At 49.2% G+C, this 19,323-nt stretch overlaps 1 protein-coding gene across 3 annotated transcripts in view; it reads right to left on the bottom strand.

The window, feature by feature from the left end:
- Window positions 1-19,323, bottom strand: part of LOC311125466 (ankyrin repeat and KH domain-containing protein 1-like) — a 52,562-nt gene that overhangs the window by 24,168 nt on the left and 9,071 nt on the right. For 2 of the 3 annotated variants that reach the window (XM_084199516.1, XM_084199515.1), the window contains exons 2-15: window positions 18,415-18,568; window positions 11,055-11,211; window positions 10,509-10,671; window positions 8,612-8,759; window positions 7,083-7,316; window positions 6,803-6,897; window positions 5,345-5,500; window positions 4,597-4,678; window positions 4,180-4,371; window positions 2,601-2,710; window positions 2,072-2,159; window positions 1,522-1,649; window positions 1,223-1,366; window positions 947-1,052 (exon numbers count right to left, since the gene is read on the bottom strand). In XM_084199516.1, the coding sequence (XP_084055642.1) occupies window positions 947-1,052; window positions 1,223-1,366; window positions 1,522-1,649; window positions 2,072-2,159; window positions 2,601-2,710; window positions 4,180-4,371; window positions 4,597-4,678; window positions 5,345-5,500; window positions 6,803-6,897; window positions 7,083-7,316; window positions 8,612-8,759; window positions 10,509-10,671; window positions 11,055-11,211; window positions 18,415-18,568 (1,957 nt within the window). The remainder of the gene's footprint in view (window positions 1-946; window positions 1,053-1,222; window positions 1,367-1,521; window positions 1,650-2,071; window positions 2,160-2,600; window positions 2,711-4,179; window positions 4,372-4,596; window positions 4,679-5,344; window positions 5,501-6,802; window positions 6,898-7,082; window positions 7,317-8,611; window positions 8,760-10,508; window positions 10,672-11,054; window positions 11,212-18,414; window positions 18,569-19,323) is intronic. The other variant, XM_084199517.1, reaches the window with a different exon arrangement.

Here is a 19,323-nt window from a genome sequence, read left to right on the forward strand (position 1 = left end):
GTGCAGTTTTGTCACCCAACACAATGCCACAGATGTCTCAAGTTGAGGGGGTGTGTAATTGTCATGCTGACTGCAGGAATGTCCACCAGAGCTGTTGCCAGAGAATTTAATGTCAATTTCTCTACCATAAACCACCTCCAGCATCATTTTAGAGAATTTGGCAGTACGTCCAACCGGCCTCATAACAGCAGACCACGTGTATGGCGTCCTGTGGGCGAGCAGTTTGCTAATGTCCTTGTCGTGAACAGAGTGCCCCATGGTGGTGGTGGGGTTATGGTATGGGCAGGCATAAGCTACAGACAAAGAACAAAATTGCATTTTATCGATGGCAATTTGAATGCACAGAGATACCGTGACAGAGATTCTGAGGCCCATTGTCGTGCCATTCATGCGCCGCCATCACCTCATGTTTCAGCATGATAATGCACGGGCCCGTCACACAAGGATCTGTACCCAATTCCTGGAAGCTGAAAATGTCCCAGTTCTTCAATGACCTGCATACTCACCAGACATGTCACACATTGAGCATGTTTGGGATGCTCTGGATCGACAGCATGTTCCAGTTCCCGCCAACATCCAGCAACTTCACACAGCCATTGAAGAGGAGTGGGAAAACATTCCACACCTGATCAACTCTACGCAAAGGAGATCTGCATAACGCAAAATGGTGATCACACCAGATACTGACTGGTTTTCTGATCCATGCCCCTAGCTTCTTTTTTTTTAGGTATCTGTGACCAAGAGATGCATATGTATTCTCAGTCATGTGAAATCCATAGATTAGGGCCTAATGAATTTATTTCAATTGACTGATTTCCTTATATGAACTGTAACTCAGTAAAATCTTTGAAATTGTTGCGTTTATATTTGTGTTCAGTATAGAACAGGCCAAGCCAAGGCAAGGCTCTTCGTTTATAACAGGCCAAGCCAAGGCTCTCTGTTTTACCTTTGCTGGTGACGGGTGGCGGGGGCGTGGTGATGTTGGAGGGGGCTCTGTCTGGCTCCTGGGGGGGCACCACCATGGCCAGGGCCTGGAATGGGACACGAGGAACCTGGGAATAGAAGAGTGGTTGTAAAACATCAAACACTTTGACAACAGTTAAACATAACTTCCATGCCGGCCATTTCCTGTTTCAATAGTGCAAAACAATCTCATAAAATATTTTTTATCTGAGAGGGGTCTTACCTGAGAGGGGTCTTATGAGGGGGGTGTGAGTTTTACCTGAGAGGGGTCTTGTGAGGGGGGTGTGAGTTGGCAGAGGTCAGGCGCGGGGACAGACAGGATGTTGTTAGGGAAGTCTAGCAGGTAGGACACCACGTTGGTGTGGCCGCCCTTAGCAGCTTCAATCAGCATCGTCGAGCCGTCCTATTGGAGGAGAAATAGGAAGTGAGAGTAAGTCTGCATGTGGCTTCATCAAAGTTCACTTTTTCTATTCTGATCCTCTTGTTACTATGGCTGAGTTAAACAGCTTCCTTATGAGGTTGATGCTGGTGTTTGATGACGGTGTGTGAGTGTTGTACCTTCAGTCTGTGTGTGGGGTCAGCTCCATGCGCTAGCAGCAGTTCTACCACAGCTAGGTGCCCTCCAGCGCAGGCCAGAGACACCACCGTGTGGTCCTTGTTAGCTGTCGCTCGGTTCACGTTAGCACCTGGACACAAAACACAGGAAAGAAACATTCATATACCGCTTTAAATTCACTTCTAAGAATCAATTGTTTCATACTAATAATAGTTCAAAATGAATGTAGATCCCAAAGGAGGGACTTGTTTTTATGTTTTTAATGCAGTCTAACCCAAAGAATACTAGAACCGGGTTGTAACCAGTTCAGGAAACCGAACAGAAAACCGGAAAATAACATATTTCGAGGAACAGAACCATTATTCTAAAAGCATGGGAACCGGTTAATAACGTTATTTTAAATTCCAAGCATTTTTTTCACTCCCACAAGAAATGCCACCAAAGACCGTACGCAAAACACTCACTGTCACTTCAACTTCTCCTTCCAGTGTCTGCTATAGTAGGACATTGTAGAGGTTTAAAAAATAAAAGATGCAGTCTAACCTAACCCACCCTTGCTGATGAGGAACTGCACGGTGCAGAGGTGTCCTGCTCTGGCTGCCTTCATCAGGGGAGTCCTCCCCCCCTCAGACTCATGCTCCTGGAGGACAGACAAACAGGAAGTGGATTTTAGGAGAGGACATGGGTCCACACACACAGTTTTGTATTGCTATCCTTGTGAGGACCAAATAACGGATTCCCATCCAAAATCCTATTTTCCGTAACCCCTAAACCTAACCGTAACTCCTAACCCCAACCTTAATTCTAACCCTAAACCTAACCCCTAAGCCTAAAATAGTATTTTTCCTTGTGGTGACCAGCAAAATGTCCCCACTTGTCCGAATGTTCCTTGTTTTACTATCCTTGTGAGGACGTCTGGTACCCACATGACAGTAAAACAAAAACCAAACACACAGAAAGAGTAGAATGGAAAGAGAGCAAAGGATAGAAGAGAGGGGAAGATAAAACAAATGGAGGGAGATGGTGACAGAACGGGATAACAGGAGATGGTGACAGAACGGGATAACAGGAGTGTGTGTACCAGATCTGCTCCTGTCTGCAGCAGAACGTCGGCCACGTCGGTGTGTCCATTCTCACACGCGTACGTCAGCGCTGTGTCTCCTGTCGCCGTGGTAGCGTGCACGTTTGCCCCTATAGAGAGAGGTCAGAGTTCAGAGCTGACCCAAAAGAAAAACTAACAAGCCCTGTTTAAAAAGGTAGAAGTTGTCAACTTTACTTACAACAGCCATCTAGTTACTAGGCTAAGGCCTGGAGTCTCACAAGTTCCCTACAAAAATACTAACGATCAAACAAAGAATTCTCAATAAGCAACCAGGAGGTTTCCCTCTCTCCCTCTCTCCCCGTCCGCCCGCCTCTGTGTCCGTCCGTCCGTCCGCCTCTGTGTCCGTCCGCCCCAGTGTGTCCGTCCGTCCGTCCCAGTGTGTCCGTCCGTCCGCCCCAGTGTGTCCGTCCGTCCGCCCCAGTGTGTCCGTGTGTCAGTCCGTCCGTCCCTCTCCGTGTCAGTCCGTCCGTCTCTCTCTCCGTGTCGGTCCGTCCGTCCCTCTCCGTGTCAGTCCGTCCGTCCCTCTCCGTGTCAGTCCGTCCGTCCCTCTCTCCGTGTCAGTCCGTCCGTCCGTCCGTCTCTCTCTCCGTGTCAGTCCGTCCGTCCGTCCGTCTCTCTCTCCGTGTCAGTCCGTCCGTCCGTCCGTCTCTCTCTCCGTGTCAGTCCGTCCGTCTCTCTCTCCGTGTCAGTCCGTCCGTCTCTCTCTCCGTGTCAGTCCGTCCGTCTCTCTCTCCGTGTCAGTCCGTCCGTCTCTCTCTCCGTGTCAGTCCGTCCGTCTCTCTCTCCGTGTCAGTCCGTCCGTCTCTCTCTCCGTGTCAGTCCGTCCGTCTCTCTCTCCGTGTCAGTCCGTCCGTCTCTCTCTCCGTGTCAGTCCGTCCGTCTCTCTCTCCGTGTCAGTCCGTCCGTCTCTCTCCGTGTCGGTCCGTCCGTCTCTCTCTCCGTGTCGGTCCGTCCGTCTCTCTCTCCGTGTCGGTCCGTCCGTCTCTCTCCGTGTCGGTCCGTCCGTCTCTCTCCGTGTCGGTCCGTCCGTCTCTCTCTCCGTGTCGGTCCGTCCGTCTCTCTCTCCGTGTCGGTCCGTCCGTCCGTCTCTCTCTCCGTGTCGGTCCGTCCGTCCGTCTCTCTCTCCGTGTCGGTCCGTCCGTCCGTCTCTCTCTCCGTGTCGGTCCGTCCGTCCGTCTCTCTCTCCGTGTCAGTCCGTCCGTCTCTCTCTCCGTGTCAGTCCGTCCGTCTCTCTCTCCGTGTCAGTCCGTCCGTCTCTCTCTCCGTGTCAGTCCGTCCGTCTCTCTCTCCGTGTCAGTCCGTCCGTCTCTCTCCGTGTCAGTCCGTCCGTCTCTCTCTCCGTGTCAGTCCGTCCGTCTCTCTCTCCGTGTCAGTCCGTCCGTCTCTCTCTCCGTGTCAGTCCGTCCGTCTCTCTCCGTCTGTGTGTCCGTCCGTCCCTCCGTCTGTGTGTCCGTCCGTCTGTCTGTGTGTCCGTATGTCTGTCTGTGTGTCCGTATGTCTGTCTGTGTGTCCGTATGTCTGTCTGTGTGTCCGTATGTCTGTCTGTGTCTGTCTGTACCTGCAGCCAGGAGGTATTTGACCAGCTCCAGGTGTCCCTCCTGAGCAGCCTCCATGAGAGGTGTGGAGCAGCCCAGTTCGATGTCGGCTCCGGCCTTGATGAGGAAGTCAGCCACCTCCAGGAACCCTCCACAGCAGGCCAGGGTCAGGGCTGTCTCCTGGGTTTCCTCCGTCTGGGCGTTGATGTTGGCACCTGGAGGGGGAGGGAGGAGAGAGAGCGATAAATAGAGTGAGAGAGAGAGAGATGGAGAGAGGTTAGTGTCTATTTTAGGAGTGAGACCCTCTCCAACAGGCCTGACAAAGCAGTTATTTCCACACAATAACATAGTATATGCAAGAGCATTGAACAGTGTGCAGGTATCCATTTATGTTCTAGTTCCATATGATCCCAGTTGCCAGTCGTCTCCCAGTTCATTACCCTGAGCCAGCAGCAGAGCCACCATCTCTTCATGGCCTTCTCTGGCTGCCTCCATCAGAGGGGTATAGCCTTCATCATTCACCTAGACACATTAAAACATCCAGTTACAGGACTCAGTGGCTGAATCCCAAATCACCCCCTTCCCCTCGCCCCGCTATTTGCACATTCACGTGCGCCTCCGCCATTTGCACAAGTGTCCCAAAGCAGAAGGAGTGAAAATGATCAAGGGCGTAGAGGCTAATTAGCCCCTCCAGTAGGCACTTAGACTGAGCCTGCAACGCTGCCGGCTTCATAGCGAAGTGGAATCCCATAAGGCACTGTGTTGTTTTTGTGCAATTTCACAAAAGAATGGAGAGGCGTGCCTAATTATATGACACGTGCATTGGTTTGTCTGATGTCGAGACTTGACACATGTAAAATATAAAAATACCTCCCAAATTAAATGTTTAACTGTTACGGAGGGTTGTAAAACGGCAGGGGGGGATTTGTTCATTTGAATTTCCTGCTTCTTTTATATGAATATGAATTGCATCATTCAAGTCAGGAGCGTCCTGAAGTTGATGGGTTTATTGATCCCCTCGCCACTAGTCACCCTCAGTGTGACAACAGAGGGCCCTCAGAGCGGGTTGGTAGGGGTGAGTCACCGTCTCTCTCTCTGTGTGACCCTAACCCATCAGAGGGCTGTAACCCTCATCATTCACCTACACACACACATTCTAACATCCACTGTTATTGTGTTGCTACTCACCTCCTCTAGGTTGGCTCCTCTCTCTATGAGCAGAGCTGCTAGTTCTACGTGCCCGCCGCAGGCTGCCAGGGTGAGGGGCGACTCGAAGGAGTCAGCGGGCATGTTGACCTGCGCCCCGCTGTCCAGCAGCAGCCGTGCCACCTCCACATGCCCATCCTGGGACAGGAGACACACACACACACAGGGACAACATAAGCACCTGAGTGGGTTACACACACACACACACACACACACACGCAGGAAGAGAGAAGAGAGGGGCTGTGTGTTGGGTCATATGCTCACCACGCAGGGAGAGAGAAGAGAGGGGCTGTGTGTTGGGTCATATGCTCACCACGCAGGGAGAGAGAAGAGAGGGGCTGTGTGTTGGGTCATATGCTCACCACGCAGGGAGAGAGAAGAGAGGGGCTGTGTGTTGGGTCATATGCTCACCACGCAGGGAGAGAGAAGAGAGGGGCTGTGTGTTGGGTCATATGCTCACCACGCAGGGAGAGAGAAGAGAGGGGCTGTGTGTTGGGTCATATGCTCACCACGCAGGGAGAGAGAAGAGAGGGGCTGTGTGTTGGGTCATATGCTCACCATGCAGGGAGAGAGAAGAGAGGGGCTGTGTGTTGGGTCATATGCTCACCATGCAGGGAGAGAGAAGAGAGGGGCTGTGTGTTGGGTCATATGCTCACCACGCAGGGAGAGAGAAGAGAGGGGCTGTGTGTTGGGTCATATGCTCACCATGCAGGGAGAGAGAAGAGAGGGGCTGTGTGTTGGGTCATATGCTCACCACGCAGGGAGAGAGAAGAGAGGGGCTGTGTGTTGGGTCATATGCTCACCACGCAGGGAGAGAGAAGAGAGGGGCTGTGTGTTGGGTCATATGCTCACCATGCAGGGAGAGAGAAGAGAGGGGCTGTGTGTTGGGTCATATGCTCACCACGCAGGGAGAGAGAAGAGAGGGGCTGTGTGTTGGGTCATATGCTCACCACGCAGGGAGAGAGAAGAGAGGGGCTGTGTGTTGGGTCATATGCTCACCACGCAGGGAGAGAGAAGAGAGGGGCTGTGTGTTGGGTCATATGCTCACCATGTAGGGAGAGAGAAGAGAGGGGCTGTGTGTTGGGTCATATGCTCACCACGCAGGGAGAGAGAAGAGAGGGGCTGTGTGTTGGGTCATATGCTCACCACGCAGGGAGAGAGAAGAGAGGGGCTGTGTGTTGGGTCATATGCTCACCACGCAGGGAGAGAGAAGAGAGGGGCTGTGTGTTGGGTCATATGCTCACCACGCAGGGAGAGAGAAGAGAGGGGCTGTGTGTTGGGTCATATGCTCACCACGCAGGGAGAGAGAAGAGAGGGGCTGTGTGTTGGGTCATATGCTCACCACGCAGGGAGAGAGAAGAGAGGGGCTGTGTGTTGGGTCATATGCTCACCATGCAGGGAGAGAGAAGAGAGGGGCTGTGTGTTGGGTCATATGCTCACCATGCAGGCTTCCATCAGTGCTGTGTGCATCTCATCAGTCTTATGCTCCTGATCTGCCCCAGCTTCCAGCAGAAACCTCACCATGTCCAGATGACCTGGAGGGAGAGGGAGAGAGCAGGGGAAGGAGAGAGTAACAGAAAGATCATTTAATTTAAATTGTTATTTTGTTGTCTATGAATGCTGCTTTTGGGGGGCTATGTGAGCGAGCACCACAAGAAAACATCTAAAACAATCAAAGGGAACAGTGAATACATAGATGAGAAGTGAAGTAGAGTGTCACCTTTGTAGCAGGCCAGTGTGAGGGCGCTCTCCTTGAACTCGTTGGAGTGTGTGTTGATCCCGGCGCCGTACTCCAGCAGAACCCTGGCCACATCCACGTGGCCCGCGCTCGCCCCCTCCATTAGGGGTGTGTGGCCGTTCTCGTTGTGGTCCTCGATGTTGGCCCCCTCCTTTAAGAGAACCTTCACCACATCTACGAACCCCCCGGCACACGCATACGTCAGGGCTGTGTTACCTACAGGGAGAGAGCCCATACGTCAGGGCTGTGTTACCTACAGGGAGAGAGCCCATACGTCAGGGCTGTGTTACCTACAGGGAGAGAGCCCATACGTCAGGGCTGTGTTACCTACAGGGAGAGAGCCCATACGTCAGGGCTGTGTTACCTACAGGGAGAGAGCCCATACGTCAGGGCTGTGTTACCTACAGGGAGAGAGCCCATACGTCAGGGCAGTGTTACCTACAGGGAGAGAGACCATACGTCAGGGCTGTGTTACCTACAGGGAGAGAGCCCATACGTCAGGGCTGTGTTACCTACAGGGAGAGAGCCCATACGTCAGGGCTGTGTTACCTACAGGGAGAGAGCCCATACGTCAGGGCTGTGTTACCTACAGGGAGAGAGCCCATACGTCAGGGCTGTGTTACCTACAGGGAGAGAGCCCATACGTCAGGGCTGTGTTACCTACAGGGGGAGAGCCCATATGTCAGGGCTGTGTTACCTACAGGGAGAGAGACCATACGTCAGGGCTGTGTTACCTACAGGGAGAGAGCCCATACGTCAGGGCTGTGTTACCTACAGGGAGAGAGCCCATACGTCAGGGCTGTGTCACCTACAGGGAGAGAGCCCATACGTCAGGGCTGTGTCACCTACAGGGAGAGAGCCCATACGTCAGGGCTGTGTTACCTACAGGGAGAGAGCCCATACGTCAGGGCTGTGTTACCTACAGGGAGAGAGCCCATACGTCAGGGCTGTGTTACCTACAGGGAGAGAGCCCATACGTCAGGGCTGTGTTACCTACAGGGAGAGAGCCCATACGTCAGGGCTGTGTTACCTACAGGGAGAGAGCCCATACGTCAGGGCTGTGTTACCTACAGGGAGAGAGCCCATACGTCAGGGCTGTGTTACCTACAGGGAGAGAGCCCATACGTCAGGGCTGTGTCACCTACAGGGAGAGAGCCCATACGTCAGGGCTGTGTTACCTACAGGGAGAGAGCCCATACGTCAGGGCTGTGTTACCTACAGGGAGAGAGCCCATACGTCAGGGCTGTGTTACCTACAGGGAGAGAGAGAGAGAGAGAGAGAGAGAGAGAGAGGCGGAGGGAGAGGAGGACTAGATACAATACTTGTGTTAGTGAGGTTTAGATTTAATGCAACTCAATGGAGCTAGATGGGGCTAGATGGGGCATATTGTCCAAGCAGAAATCTAAACATTTTGGTTTGGACCAACAAATAATGAATAGAAATAACCACACGCACATTGAGCAAGGCAGATGGAAAACGATAAATATGTGTGTGTGTGTATATATTCGTACCAGTGGAGGACTGTGCGTTGGCATCAGCCCCGTGGACCAGGAGCAGCTTGACGATGTCGACGTAACCTCCGCTGGCCGCCGCCATCAGGGGAGTGATGTCACCTTTAATCCCCCGGTCCTCCACGTTGGCATGCATGGCCAGCAATACCTAACAACCAATCACAGCAGGGGTCAGAGGTCATACAATGTAAATGTACAGTGAGGGAAAAAAGTATTTGATCCCCTGCTGATTTTGTACGTTTGCCCACTGACAAAGACATGATCAGTCTATAATTTTAATGGTAGGTTTATTTGAACAGTGAGACACAGAATAACAACAAAAAAATCCAGAAAAACACATGTCAAAAATGTTATATGTCTGCAAAACATGACTTACTACTTGGTGGCAAAACCCTTGTTGGCAATCACAGAGGTCAGACATTTCTTGTAGTTGGCCACCAGGTTTGCACACATCTCAGGAGGGATTTTGTTCCACTCCTCTTTGCAGATCTTCTGCAAGACATTAAGGTTTCAAGGCTGACGTTTGGCAACTCGAACCTTCAGCTCCCTCCACAGATTTTCTATGGGATTTAGGTCTGGAGACTGGCTAGGCCACTCCAGGACCTTAATGTGCTTCTTCTTGAGCCACTCCTTTGTTGACTTGGCCGTGTGTTTTGTGTCATTGTCTTGCTGGAATACCCATCCACAAACTATTTTCAATGCCCTGGCTGAGGGAAGGAGGTTCTCACCCAAGATTTGACGGTACATGGCCCCGTCCATCTTCCCTTTGATGCGGTGAAGTTGTCCTGTCCCCTTAGCAGAAAAACACCCCCAAAGCATAATGTTTCCACCTCCATGTTTGACGGTGGGGACGTTCTTGGGGTCATAGGCAGCATTCCTCCTCCTCCAAACACGGCGAGTTGAGTTGATGCCAAAGAGCTCGATTTTGGTCTCATCTGACCACAACACTTTCACCCAGTTCTCCTCTGAATCATTCAGATGTTCATTGGCAACATCAGACGGGCCTGTATATGTGCTTTCTTGAGCAGGGGGACCTTGCGGGCGCTGCAGGATTTCAGTCCTTCACGGCGTAGTGTGTTACCAATTGTTTTCTTGGAGACTATGGTCCCAGCTGCCTTGAGATCATTGACAAGATCCTCCCGTGTAGTTCTGGGCTGATTCCTCACCGTTCTCATGATCATTGCAACTCCACGAGGTGAGATCTTGCATGGAGCCCCAGGCCAAGGGAGACTGACAGTTCTTTTGTGTTTCTTCCATTTGCGAATAATCACACCTTCTCACCAAGCTGCTTGGCGATGGTCTTGTTGCCCATTCCAGCCTTGTGTAGGTCTACAATCTTGTCCCTGACATCCTTGGAGAGCTCTTTGGTCTTGGCCATGGTGGAGAGTTTGGAATCTGATTGATTGATTGCTTCTGTGGACAGGTGTCTTTTATACAGGTAACAAACTGAGATTAGGAGCACTCCCTTTAAGAGTGTGCTCCTAATCTCAGCTCGTTACCTGTATAAAAGACACCTGGGAGCCAGAAATCTTTCTGATTGAGAGGGGGTCAAATACTTATTTCCCTCATTAAAATGCAAATCAATTTATAACATTTTTGACATGCGTTTTTCTGGATTTTTTTGTTGTTATTCTGTCTCTCACTGTTCAAATAAACCTACCATAAAAATTATAGACTGATCATGTCTTTGTCAGTGGGCAAACGTACAAAAGCAGCAGGGGATCAAATACTTTTTTCCCCCTCACTGTATGTGCTGTAGATAGTTTGTGGGGGACTGAAACTCATTCTGACATAACCCCAAAAAGAGAAGACAGTTCACGAAAGTTACTAAGATGTTTTTGAAAAAGAACGATTACACACTCGCGTACAGACACGCACTGCTCTCTCTCACACACACCTGTGCGAGTTCATAGTATCCAGCAGAGCAGGCTAGGCAGAGCAGACTCTCTCCCTCCTCAGTGTGTTCGTTGACGCTCCTCCCCTCGTCTAGTAGCTTCCTCACAGCGTTCACGTCTCCGTCCGAACACGCCTCCGCTAGACTACGGCTGAAAATAACCAGACTGCTACAATTACTGCCACTGTGACAGGAGAACACACAGGTCCCTTACATACATGCATTAACACACAACGAATACCAACACACACACACACACACAACTAATGCCCACACACACACACACAGCTCATGATCACACTTCTGCTATTACAGTGACAGAGAAACAACCAGACATATGATGCTTGACTAAACTGTTTGATCGAGTGACATTTTGATCACGGAGGTAATACATTGACTGACATTCAGATATTGATTGCTATATTCAGTTGGTCTCACATACTTGTCAGCCTGCCCAGCGTTGAATATGTTCTCTTCTCATGTCTGCTAAATGACTAAAATGTAAATGTATTGATATATATTGACGTACAGACTGGGGTAGATACATACTTGTCGGCCTGGCCAGCGTTGAGTGTGTTCTCTGCTCTCATGCGCGTCAGGGCGGCAGCCGCCTCGTCCAGGGCACAGCTCACTGACGACGTCAGCCTCCGCAGCACCTCGGGATCTGCAAACGCTTTACCATCCGCAGTTGACAGTTTACCAATGCCTTCCGGGTTAAAGGTCATCACAGCATGGGGGAAAAACCACACCAAAGAAGCCAGGCAGGTGATCGTAGAGGCAAGTCCAGCCACAGCCAATCCAATCCATGGTTAGTAGAGGCATTCATTAAAACAAAAACACACAAGCATGGGTTAGATCCAAATCAGGAAAACTGAGATTTGACAAGCTTAACAGTCTTGGGTATATACACTGTGTACAAAACATGACGAGTGCTCTTTCCATGACATAGACTGACCAGGTGAAAGCTATGATCTCTTATTGATGTCACTTGTTAAATCCCCTTCAAAATCAGTGTAGATGGAGGGGAGGAGACAGGTTAAAGAAATATTTTTTATTGAAGCCTTGAGATATGGATTCTGTATGTGTGCCAAACAGAGGGTGAATGGGCAAGACAAAATATTGAAGTGCCTTTGAACGGGCTATAGTAGTAGGTGCCAGGCGCACTGATTTGAATGTGTCAAATCAGTGCGCCTACAGATCCTCTGTAGCTCAGCTGGTAGAGCACGGCGCTTGTAACGCCAAGGTAGTGGGTTCGATCCCCGGGACCACCCATACACAAAAATGTATGCACGCATGACTGTAAGTCGCTTTGGATAAAAGCGTCTGCTAAATGGCTTATTATTATTATTATTATTATTATTAAGAACTGCAACATTGCTGGGTTTCACACTCAACAGTTTCCAGTGAGTATCAAGAATGGTCCACCCCCCAAAGGATATCCAGCCAACTTGACACAACTGTGCGAAGCACTGGAGTCAACATGGGCCAGCATCCCTGTGGAACACTTTTGACACCTTGTAGAGTACATGCCCTGATGAATTGCGGCTGTTCTGAGGGCAAAAGGGGGTGAAACTCAATATTAGGAAGGTGTTCCTAATGTTTTGTACACTCTGTCTATGTCTACATGTTAAAAAGGTCAAGAGATATTTCACACTAAGTAATGTGAGAGTAGCTCCACCTTCCCCTCCGAGAGGCTAGGTGGAAACCGACTGACCCAGTCCTCACAGATCTAACCCTAAGAGCCTGGGGGCTAGACTAGAGCCTAAGATAGGTTTTAGGGTGCTACCTAAAGGGCTGGGGGCTAGCTGGTGTCTAGGGAGTAGGGACTAGCTAGGGGCTTGGGGGCCTATAGGCTAGCAGAGCTCGGTCTTCTGCCTCCTGTGTGTGAATTATAGATGACGACTAGAGTGGTGGACTAACACTGTGTAGAAAGTATTGGACAAGAGAAACAGCAGGGAGAAAAGCAAGAATGTCATACAAGAGAGTGTGTGGGAGGGAGGGGAGGTAAGGGGAGGGGAAGGAAGAGAAAGCCTGCAGAAGAGAGAGAGAGGACCGAAATGCAGGGAAGAGAGCGAGACGCAGGCATGAGGATAAAACAGACCGCTTGTTCTGTTAACCTACATTGAAGGACCTCTTTCACAAGGAGCAAGACCCACTTCCCATCCAGGGAGGCCATCCAAGCCAAAATACTGTGTTTTTTATTTTATTTTTATTTTATTTCACCTTTATTTAAACAGGTAAGAAGCCAGTTGAGAACAAGTTCTCATTTACAATTGCGACCTGACCAAGATAAAGCAAAGCAGTGCGATAAAAAACAACACAGAATTACATTTGGGATAAACAAAACATAAAGTCAAAAATACAACAGAAAATATATATACAATGTGTGCGAATGTAGTAAGTTATGGAGGTAAGGCAATAAATAGGCCATAGTGCAAAATAGTTACAATTTCGTAATGAACACTGGAATGATAGATGTGCAAAAGATGATGTGCAAATAGAGATACTGGGGTGCAAATTAGCAAAATAAATAACAATATGGGGATGAGGTAGTTGGGTGGGCTAATTTCAGAATGGCTGTGTACAGGTGCAGTGATCGGTAAGGTGCTCTGACAACTGACACTTAAAGTTAGTGAGGGAGATAAGAGTCTCCAGCTTCAGAGATTTTTGCAGTTCGTTCCAGTCATTGGCAGCAGAGAACTGGAAGGAATGGCGGCCAAAGGAGGTGTTGGCTTTGGGGATGACCAGTGAGATATACCTGCTGGAGCACAGACTACGGGTGGGTGTTGCTATGGTGACCAGTGAGCTAAGATAAGACAGGGATTTACCTAGCAGTGATTTATAGATGACCTGGAGCCAGTGGATTTGGCGACAAATATGTAGTGAGTGCCAGCCAACAAGAGCGTACAGGTCACAATAGTGGGTAGTATATGGGGCTTTGGAGACAAAACGGATGGCACTGTGATAGACTACATCCAATTTGCTGAGTAGAGTGTTGGAGGCTATTTTGTAAATTACATCGCCGAAGTCAAGGATCGGTAGGATAGTCAGTTTTACGAGGGCATGTTTGGCAGCATGAGTGAAGGAGGCTTTGTTGCGAAATAGGAAGCCGATTCTAGATCTAACTTTTGATTGGAGATGCTTAATGTGAGTCTGGAAGGAGAGTTTACAGTCTAACCAGACACCTAGGTATTTGTAGTTGTCCACATACTCTAGGTCAGACCCGCCGAGAGTAGTGATTCTAGTCGGGTGGGCGGGTGCAAGCAGCGATCGGTTGAAGAGCATGCATTTAGATTTACTAGTGTTTAATAGCAGTTGGAGGCTACAGAAGGAGTGTTGTATGGCATTGAAGCTCGTTTGGAGGTTTGTTAACACAGTGTCCAATGAAGGGCCAGATGTATACAAAATGGTGTCGTCCGCATAGAGGTGGATCCGAGCGTCACCAGCAGCAAGAGCGACATCATTGATATACACAGAGAATAGAGTCGGCCCGAGAATTGAACCCTGTGGCACCCCCATAGAGACGGCCAGAGGTTCAGACAACAGGTCCTCCGATTTGACACATTGAACTCTGAGAAGTAGTTGGTGAACCAGGCGAGGCAGTCAGAGAAACCAAGGCTATTTAGTCTGCCAATAAGAATGCGGTGGTTGACAGAGTCGAAAGCCTTGAACAGGTCGATGAAGACGGCTGCGCAGTACTGACTTTTATCGATCGCGGTTATAATATCGTTTAGGACCTTGAGCGTGGCTGAGGTGCACCCATGCCCAGCTCGGAAACCGGATTGCATAGCGGAGAAGGTACGGTGGGATTCGAAATGGTCGGTGATCTGTTTGTTAACTTGGCTTTCGAAAGGCAGGGCAGGATGGATATAGGTCTGTAACAGTTTGGATCTAGAGTGTCACGCCCTTTGAAGAGGGGGATGACCGCGGCAGCTTTCCAATCTCTGGGGATCTCAGACGTTACGAAAGAGAGGTTGAACAGGCTAGTAATAGGGGTTGCGACAATTTCAGCAGCTAATTTTAGAAAGAAAAGGGTCCAGATTGTCTAGCCCAGCTGATTTGTAGGGGTCCAGATTTTTCAGCTCTTTCAGAACATCAGCTGTCTGAATTTGTGTGAAGGAGAAGCGGGGGAGGCATGGGCAAGTTGCAGCGGAGGGTGCAGAGCTGGTGGCCGGGGTAGTGGTAGCCAGGGGGAAAGCATGGCCAGCCGTAGTAAAATGCTTGTTGAAATTCTCGATTATTGTAGATTTATCGATGGTGACAGTGTTTCCTAGCCTCAGTGCAGTGGGGAGGAGGTGCTCTTATGCTCCATGGACTTTACAGTGTCCCAAAACTTTTTGGAGTTAGTGCTACAGGATGCAAATAACTGTTTGAAAAAGCTAGCCTTTGCTTTCCTAACTGATTGTGTATATTGGTTCCTGACTTCTCTGAAAAGTTGCATATCGCGGGGGCTGTTCGATGCTAATGCAATACGCCACAGGATGTTTTTGTGCTGGTCAAGGGCAGTCAAGTCTGAGGAGAACCAGGGGCTATATGTTATATCTGTGTGTGTGTGTTGACACAAGAGACGGGGAGAAAGTGAGCGTAGAGGCATACGTTTGCCTTTACCCTACATTAGTGGAAGTTTTAGTTGTCACATGCACAAGTACAGTGAAAATCTAAAACTTGCAAGCAACAGCACAGTAAAGTAAAGATAAACGCCAAAAGAATCAGAAAAAAGCAAAAGTTGGGTCAGAGATTAAGACAGCAGCCACACGGTACGCAAACATCTTTGTAACAGAAAAGTTTAGAAGTAAAACTCTGTGTGAGTGGGTGGGTCCTGCCAGTCAGTGTTGTCATAACTACTACCCTCTGCTCTGCCTGTGTGAGTGAGACTAAACTTTGGCTATGCCTAGCTGTCAGAAGGATTTCACAACATTTCCCCAGGCGGGCAGGCAGGGCAGGGCAAGTGGTGGAAGGCTGAGGTTTGGGGGGTTGATCGTTGTATTGTCCTGTCTAAACAACATCATATCAGCTTTTGACAACAAGCAGTATTGTGAGGCTGTTTTTACTGATCTGGCTAAAGCCTTTGAGTCTGTTAACCACTGCATCCTGCTCAGACTCAGCGACCTAGCCTAGTTTGAAAAAGACTTCTCTGGCTGTGTACAATGTGTCAAATCTGAGGGCCTGCTGTCTAATCCACTGGAACTATCTATGAGAACACCATGAACACCATGTAACAACCCTACAACATAGCTTTAACATCCAGCACTGATGTTGAGCGATTAGGCCTGGCTCGCAGTCTGCTTTACAATTCACCCCAAAGGTGTTCGATGGGGTTGAGGTCAGGGCTCTGTGCAGGAGGGTCAAGTTCTTCCACACCGATCTCGACTCTGTGCAGGAGGGTCAAGTTCTTCCACACCGATCTCGACAAACCATTTCTGTATGGACCTCGCTTTGTGCACGGGGACATTGTGATGCTGAAACAGGAAAGGGCCTTCCCCAAACTGTTGCCACAAAGTTGAAGCACAGAATAACATTTCGCTTCACTGGAAATAAGGGGCCTAGCCCGAACCATGAAAAACAGCCCCAGACCATTCTTCCTCCAAACTTTACAGTTGGCACTATGCATTGGGGCAGATAGCGTTCTCCTGGCATCTGCCAAATCCAGATTCGTCCGTCGGACTGCCAGATGGTAAAGCGTGATTATTCACTCCAAAAACGCCTTTCCACTGCTCCAAAGTCCAATGGTGGCGTGCTTTACACCACTCCAGCCAACGTGTGGCATTGTGCATGGTGATCTTAGGCTTGTGTGCGGCTGCTTGGCCATGGAAACCCATTTCATGAAGCTTCCGACGAACAGTTATTGTGCTGACATTGCTTCCAGAGGCAGTTTGGAATGCGGTAGTGAGTGTTGCAACTGAGGCAAGACGATTTTTACGCGCTTCAGCACTCGGCGGTCACATTCTGTGAGCTTGTGTGGCCTACCACTTCACGTTCTTGCTCCTAGAAGTTTCCACTTCAAAATAACAGCACTTACAGTTGACCGGGGCAGCTCTAGCAGGGCAGAATTGTGACGAACTGACTTGATGGAAAGGTGATATTCAGACCCTTTACTCAGTACTTTGTTGAAGCACTGTTGGCAGCGATTACAGCCTCGAGTCTTCTTGGTTATGACGCTACAAGCTTGGCACACCTGTATTTGGGGAGTTTCTCCCATTCTTCTCTGCAGATCCTCTCAAGCTCTGTCAGGTTGGAGGGGAGTGTCGCTGCACAGCTATTTTCAGGTCTCTCCAGAGATGTTCGATCGGGTTCAAGTCCGAGCTCTGGCTGGGCCACTCAAGGACATTCAGAGACTTGTCCCGAAGCCACTCCTGCGTTGTCTTGGCTGTGTGCTTAGGGTCGTTGTCCTGTTGGAAGGTGAACCGTCGCCCCAGTCTGAGGTCCTGAGAGCTCTGGAGCAGGTTTTCATCAAGGATCTCTCTGTACTTTGCTCCGTTCATCTTTGCCTCGATCCTGACTAGTCTCCCAGTCCCTGCCACTGAAAAACATCCCCACAGCATGATGCTGCCACCACCATGCTTCACCGTAGGGATGGTGCCAGGTTTCCTCCAGACGTGACGCTTGGCATTCAGGCCAAAGAGTTCAATCTTGGTTTCATCAGACCAGAGAATCTTGTTTCTCATGGTCTGAGAGTCTTTAGGTGCCTTTTGGCAAACTCCAAGCGGGCTGTCATGTGCCTTTTACTAAGGAGTGGCTTCCGTCTGGCCACTCTACCATAAAGGCCTGATTGGTGGAGTGCTGCAGATCGGGTTGTCCTTCTAGAAGGTTCTCCCATCTCCACAGAGGAACTCCAGAGCTCTGTCAGAGTGACCATCGTGTTCTTGGTCACCTCCAAACTTCTTCCATTTAAGGTTCTTGGGGACCTTCAATGCTGCAGAAATGTTTTGGTACACCTCCCCAGATCTGTGCCTCGACACAATCCTGTCTCGGAGCTCTACGGACAATTCCTTCGACCTCATGGCTTGGTTTTTGCTCTGACATGCACTTTCAACTGTGGGACCTTATATAGACAGGTGTGTGCCTTTCCAAATCATGTCCAATCAATTGAATTTAGCACAGGTGGACTCCAATCCAGTAGTAGAAACATCTCAAGGATGATCAATGGAAACAGGATGCACCTGAGCTCAATTTCGAGTCTCATAACAAAGGGTCTTAATACTTATATAAATAAGGTATTTTTGTTTTTAATTTCTAATAAATTAGCAAACGTTTCTAAAAACCTGTTTTCCAAAAAAACAGTTTTGGTCATTATGGGGTATTGTGTGTAGATGAGGATTTTTTTATTTATTTAAATCGATTTTATAATAAGGCTGTAACGTAACAAAATGTAGAAAAAGTCAAGGCGTCTGAATACTTTCCGAAGGCTATGCACACACACGTTGACATTAGAAACATGGACATATCTCTTTCTGGTTTTCCATCAGGCTGGCTTTGCCCTGTTTGAAACGCCTCCTGCCTTCCTCCTTCCCCTGAAGTAACCAGTGATCTAACATGGTCGGACGGTAGGTGACAGCTATGCTGTGCAAGATGCAGATAACCACACGTTCACTTCAATGGATCAAGCAGAAATGCGACAGTCTGCAAGGCAAGGTGTTAGGGTCAGGTTTGTGGGAAGTACTAGATGGGCGAGTCGGGTTCTGGTAGGGTGGAATTGGGTTGCTGGTGGGGTCCTTTCACGTCAAGTAGGGTTGGATAGAATTGGTTTGGATGGGGTACTAGGCCTAAGTCTTAGGGTGAAGTGAGTTTGAATTGAGTTAGACTAAATAGAGGCAGGTTTGGGACAGGGCTGAACCGTGGGATTGGGCCCAGTTGGGTTCTGAACAACAGGGGTCAGGGTTAGGGCCCAGAGATGGGTTCAGGGTCGTACCTGCAGCCTCTAGCAGGGCCTCGAGGCGGGCCTGTGTCTCTGGGTCAACGGTGCGTAGGTCCACACCGTCTGTGGCGCTGGACAAAAGCAGCTCAGAGGCAGTCTTCATGATGGGGTTCTCCAAGTCCTCCTGGTCCAAGATAAATGACTCCACCTTGGGTAAGGAGAGGGGGGGGGGGGGGGGGGGAGAAAAGCAATGCACAATTTATAAAGTACATAACAGCAGACGGGGAAATCTCACTTTTGATGTTGCATCATGATCTGCAGCCGACCCCCAAAACGTGTAATATTATATTGCTTAAAAATCTGTATCCATAGGTATATATTTGACTTTGTCATCAACAACTAAGACAAGGGGTCTAATGTAAACTAGCACAGCTCTCCAGTTTGACTGGTGGCCTCCACAATTCCAGTCTTATTTGCATGACTGGATGTTTTTCTCCAACACCACCGCATGAGTGAGTAGAAACGCGTGGATCAGATAACCAACTGCAGCTGAAACGTATTGGCCGTGGCGTGTTGCCGGGTAGAATGGATACTGCATTTACTCTAAACAAATGACCAGACAAATGAGGGGTGTGGTTCCATATTTTTAACACACATCTTTTCCAGAGAATTATGTCAGACATTGTTATTGTTTATAAAAAGGGAGGTTCAGTTACATGTCTCTGCATTTTGGTCCAAAGTTGTGTCTGTATGAGACTTAAGGCTTCCCATTTGAAACAGTTCAGCAATATATTATGACCACATTGTGACGTTTTGGTCTTTGGCAAGGTTTTTTTTTCGGCTGCTCGTGCACACACATTATTTTCTTAAGGCAAGCGGAAGTCGGTTGCCGAAGTTTACACCCCTTCGGCGGTGATTGGTCAACAGTAGGGATGAAGTATACACCCCTTCGGCAGTGATTGG

This window comes from Coregonus lavaretus (assembly GCF_964263955.1).
Source record: "Coregonus lavaretus genome assembly, contig: HAP1_SCAFFOLD_324, whole genome shotgun sequence".
Classification (NCBI taxonomy): Eukaryota; Metazoa; Chordata; class Actinopteri; order Salmoniformes; family Salmonidae; genus Coregonus; species Coregonus lavaretus.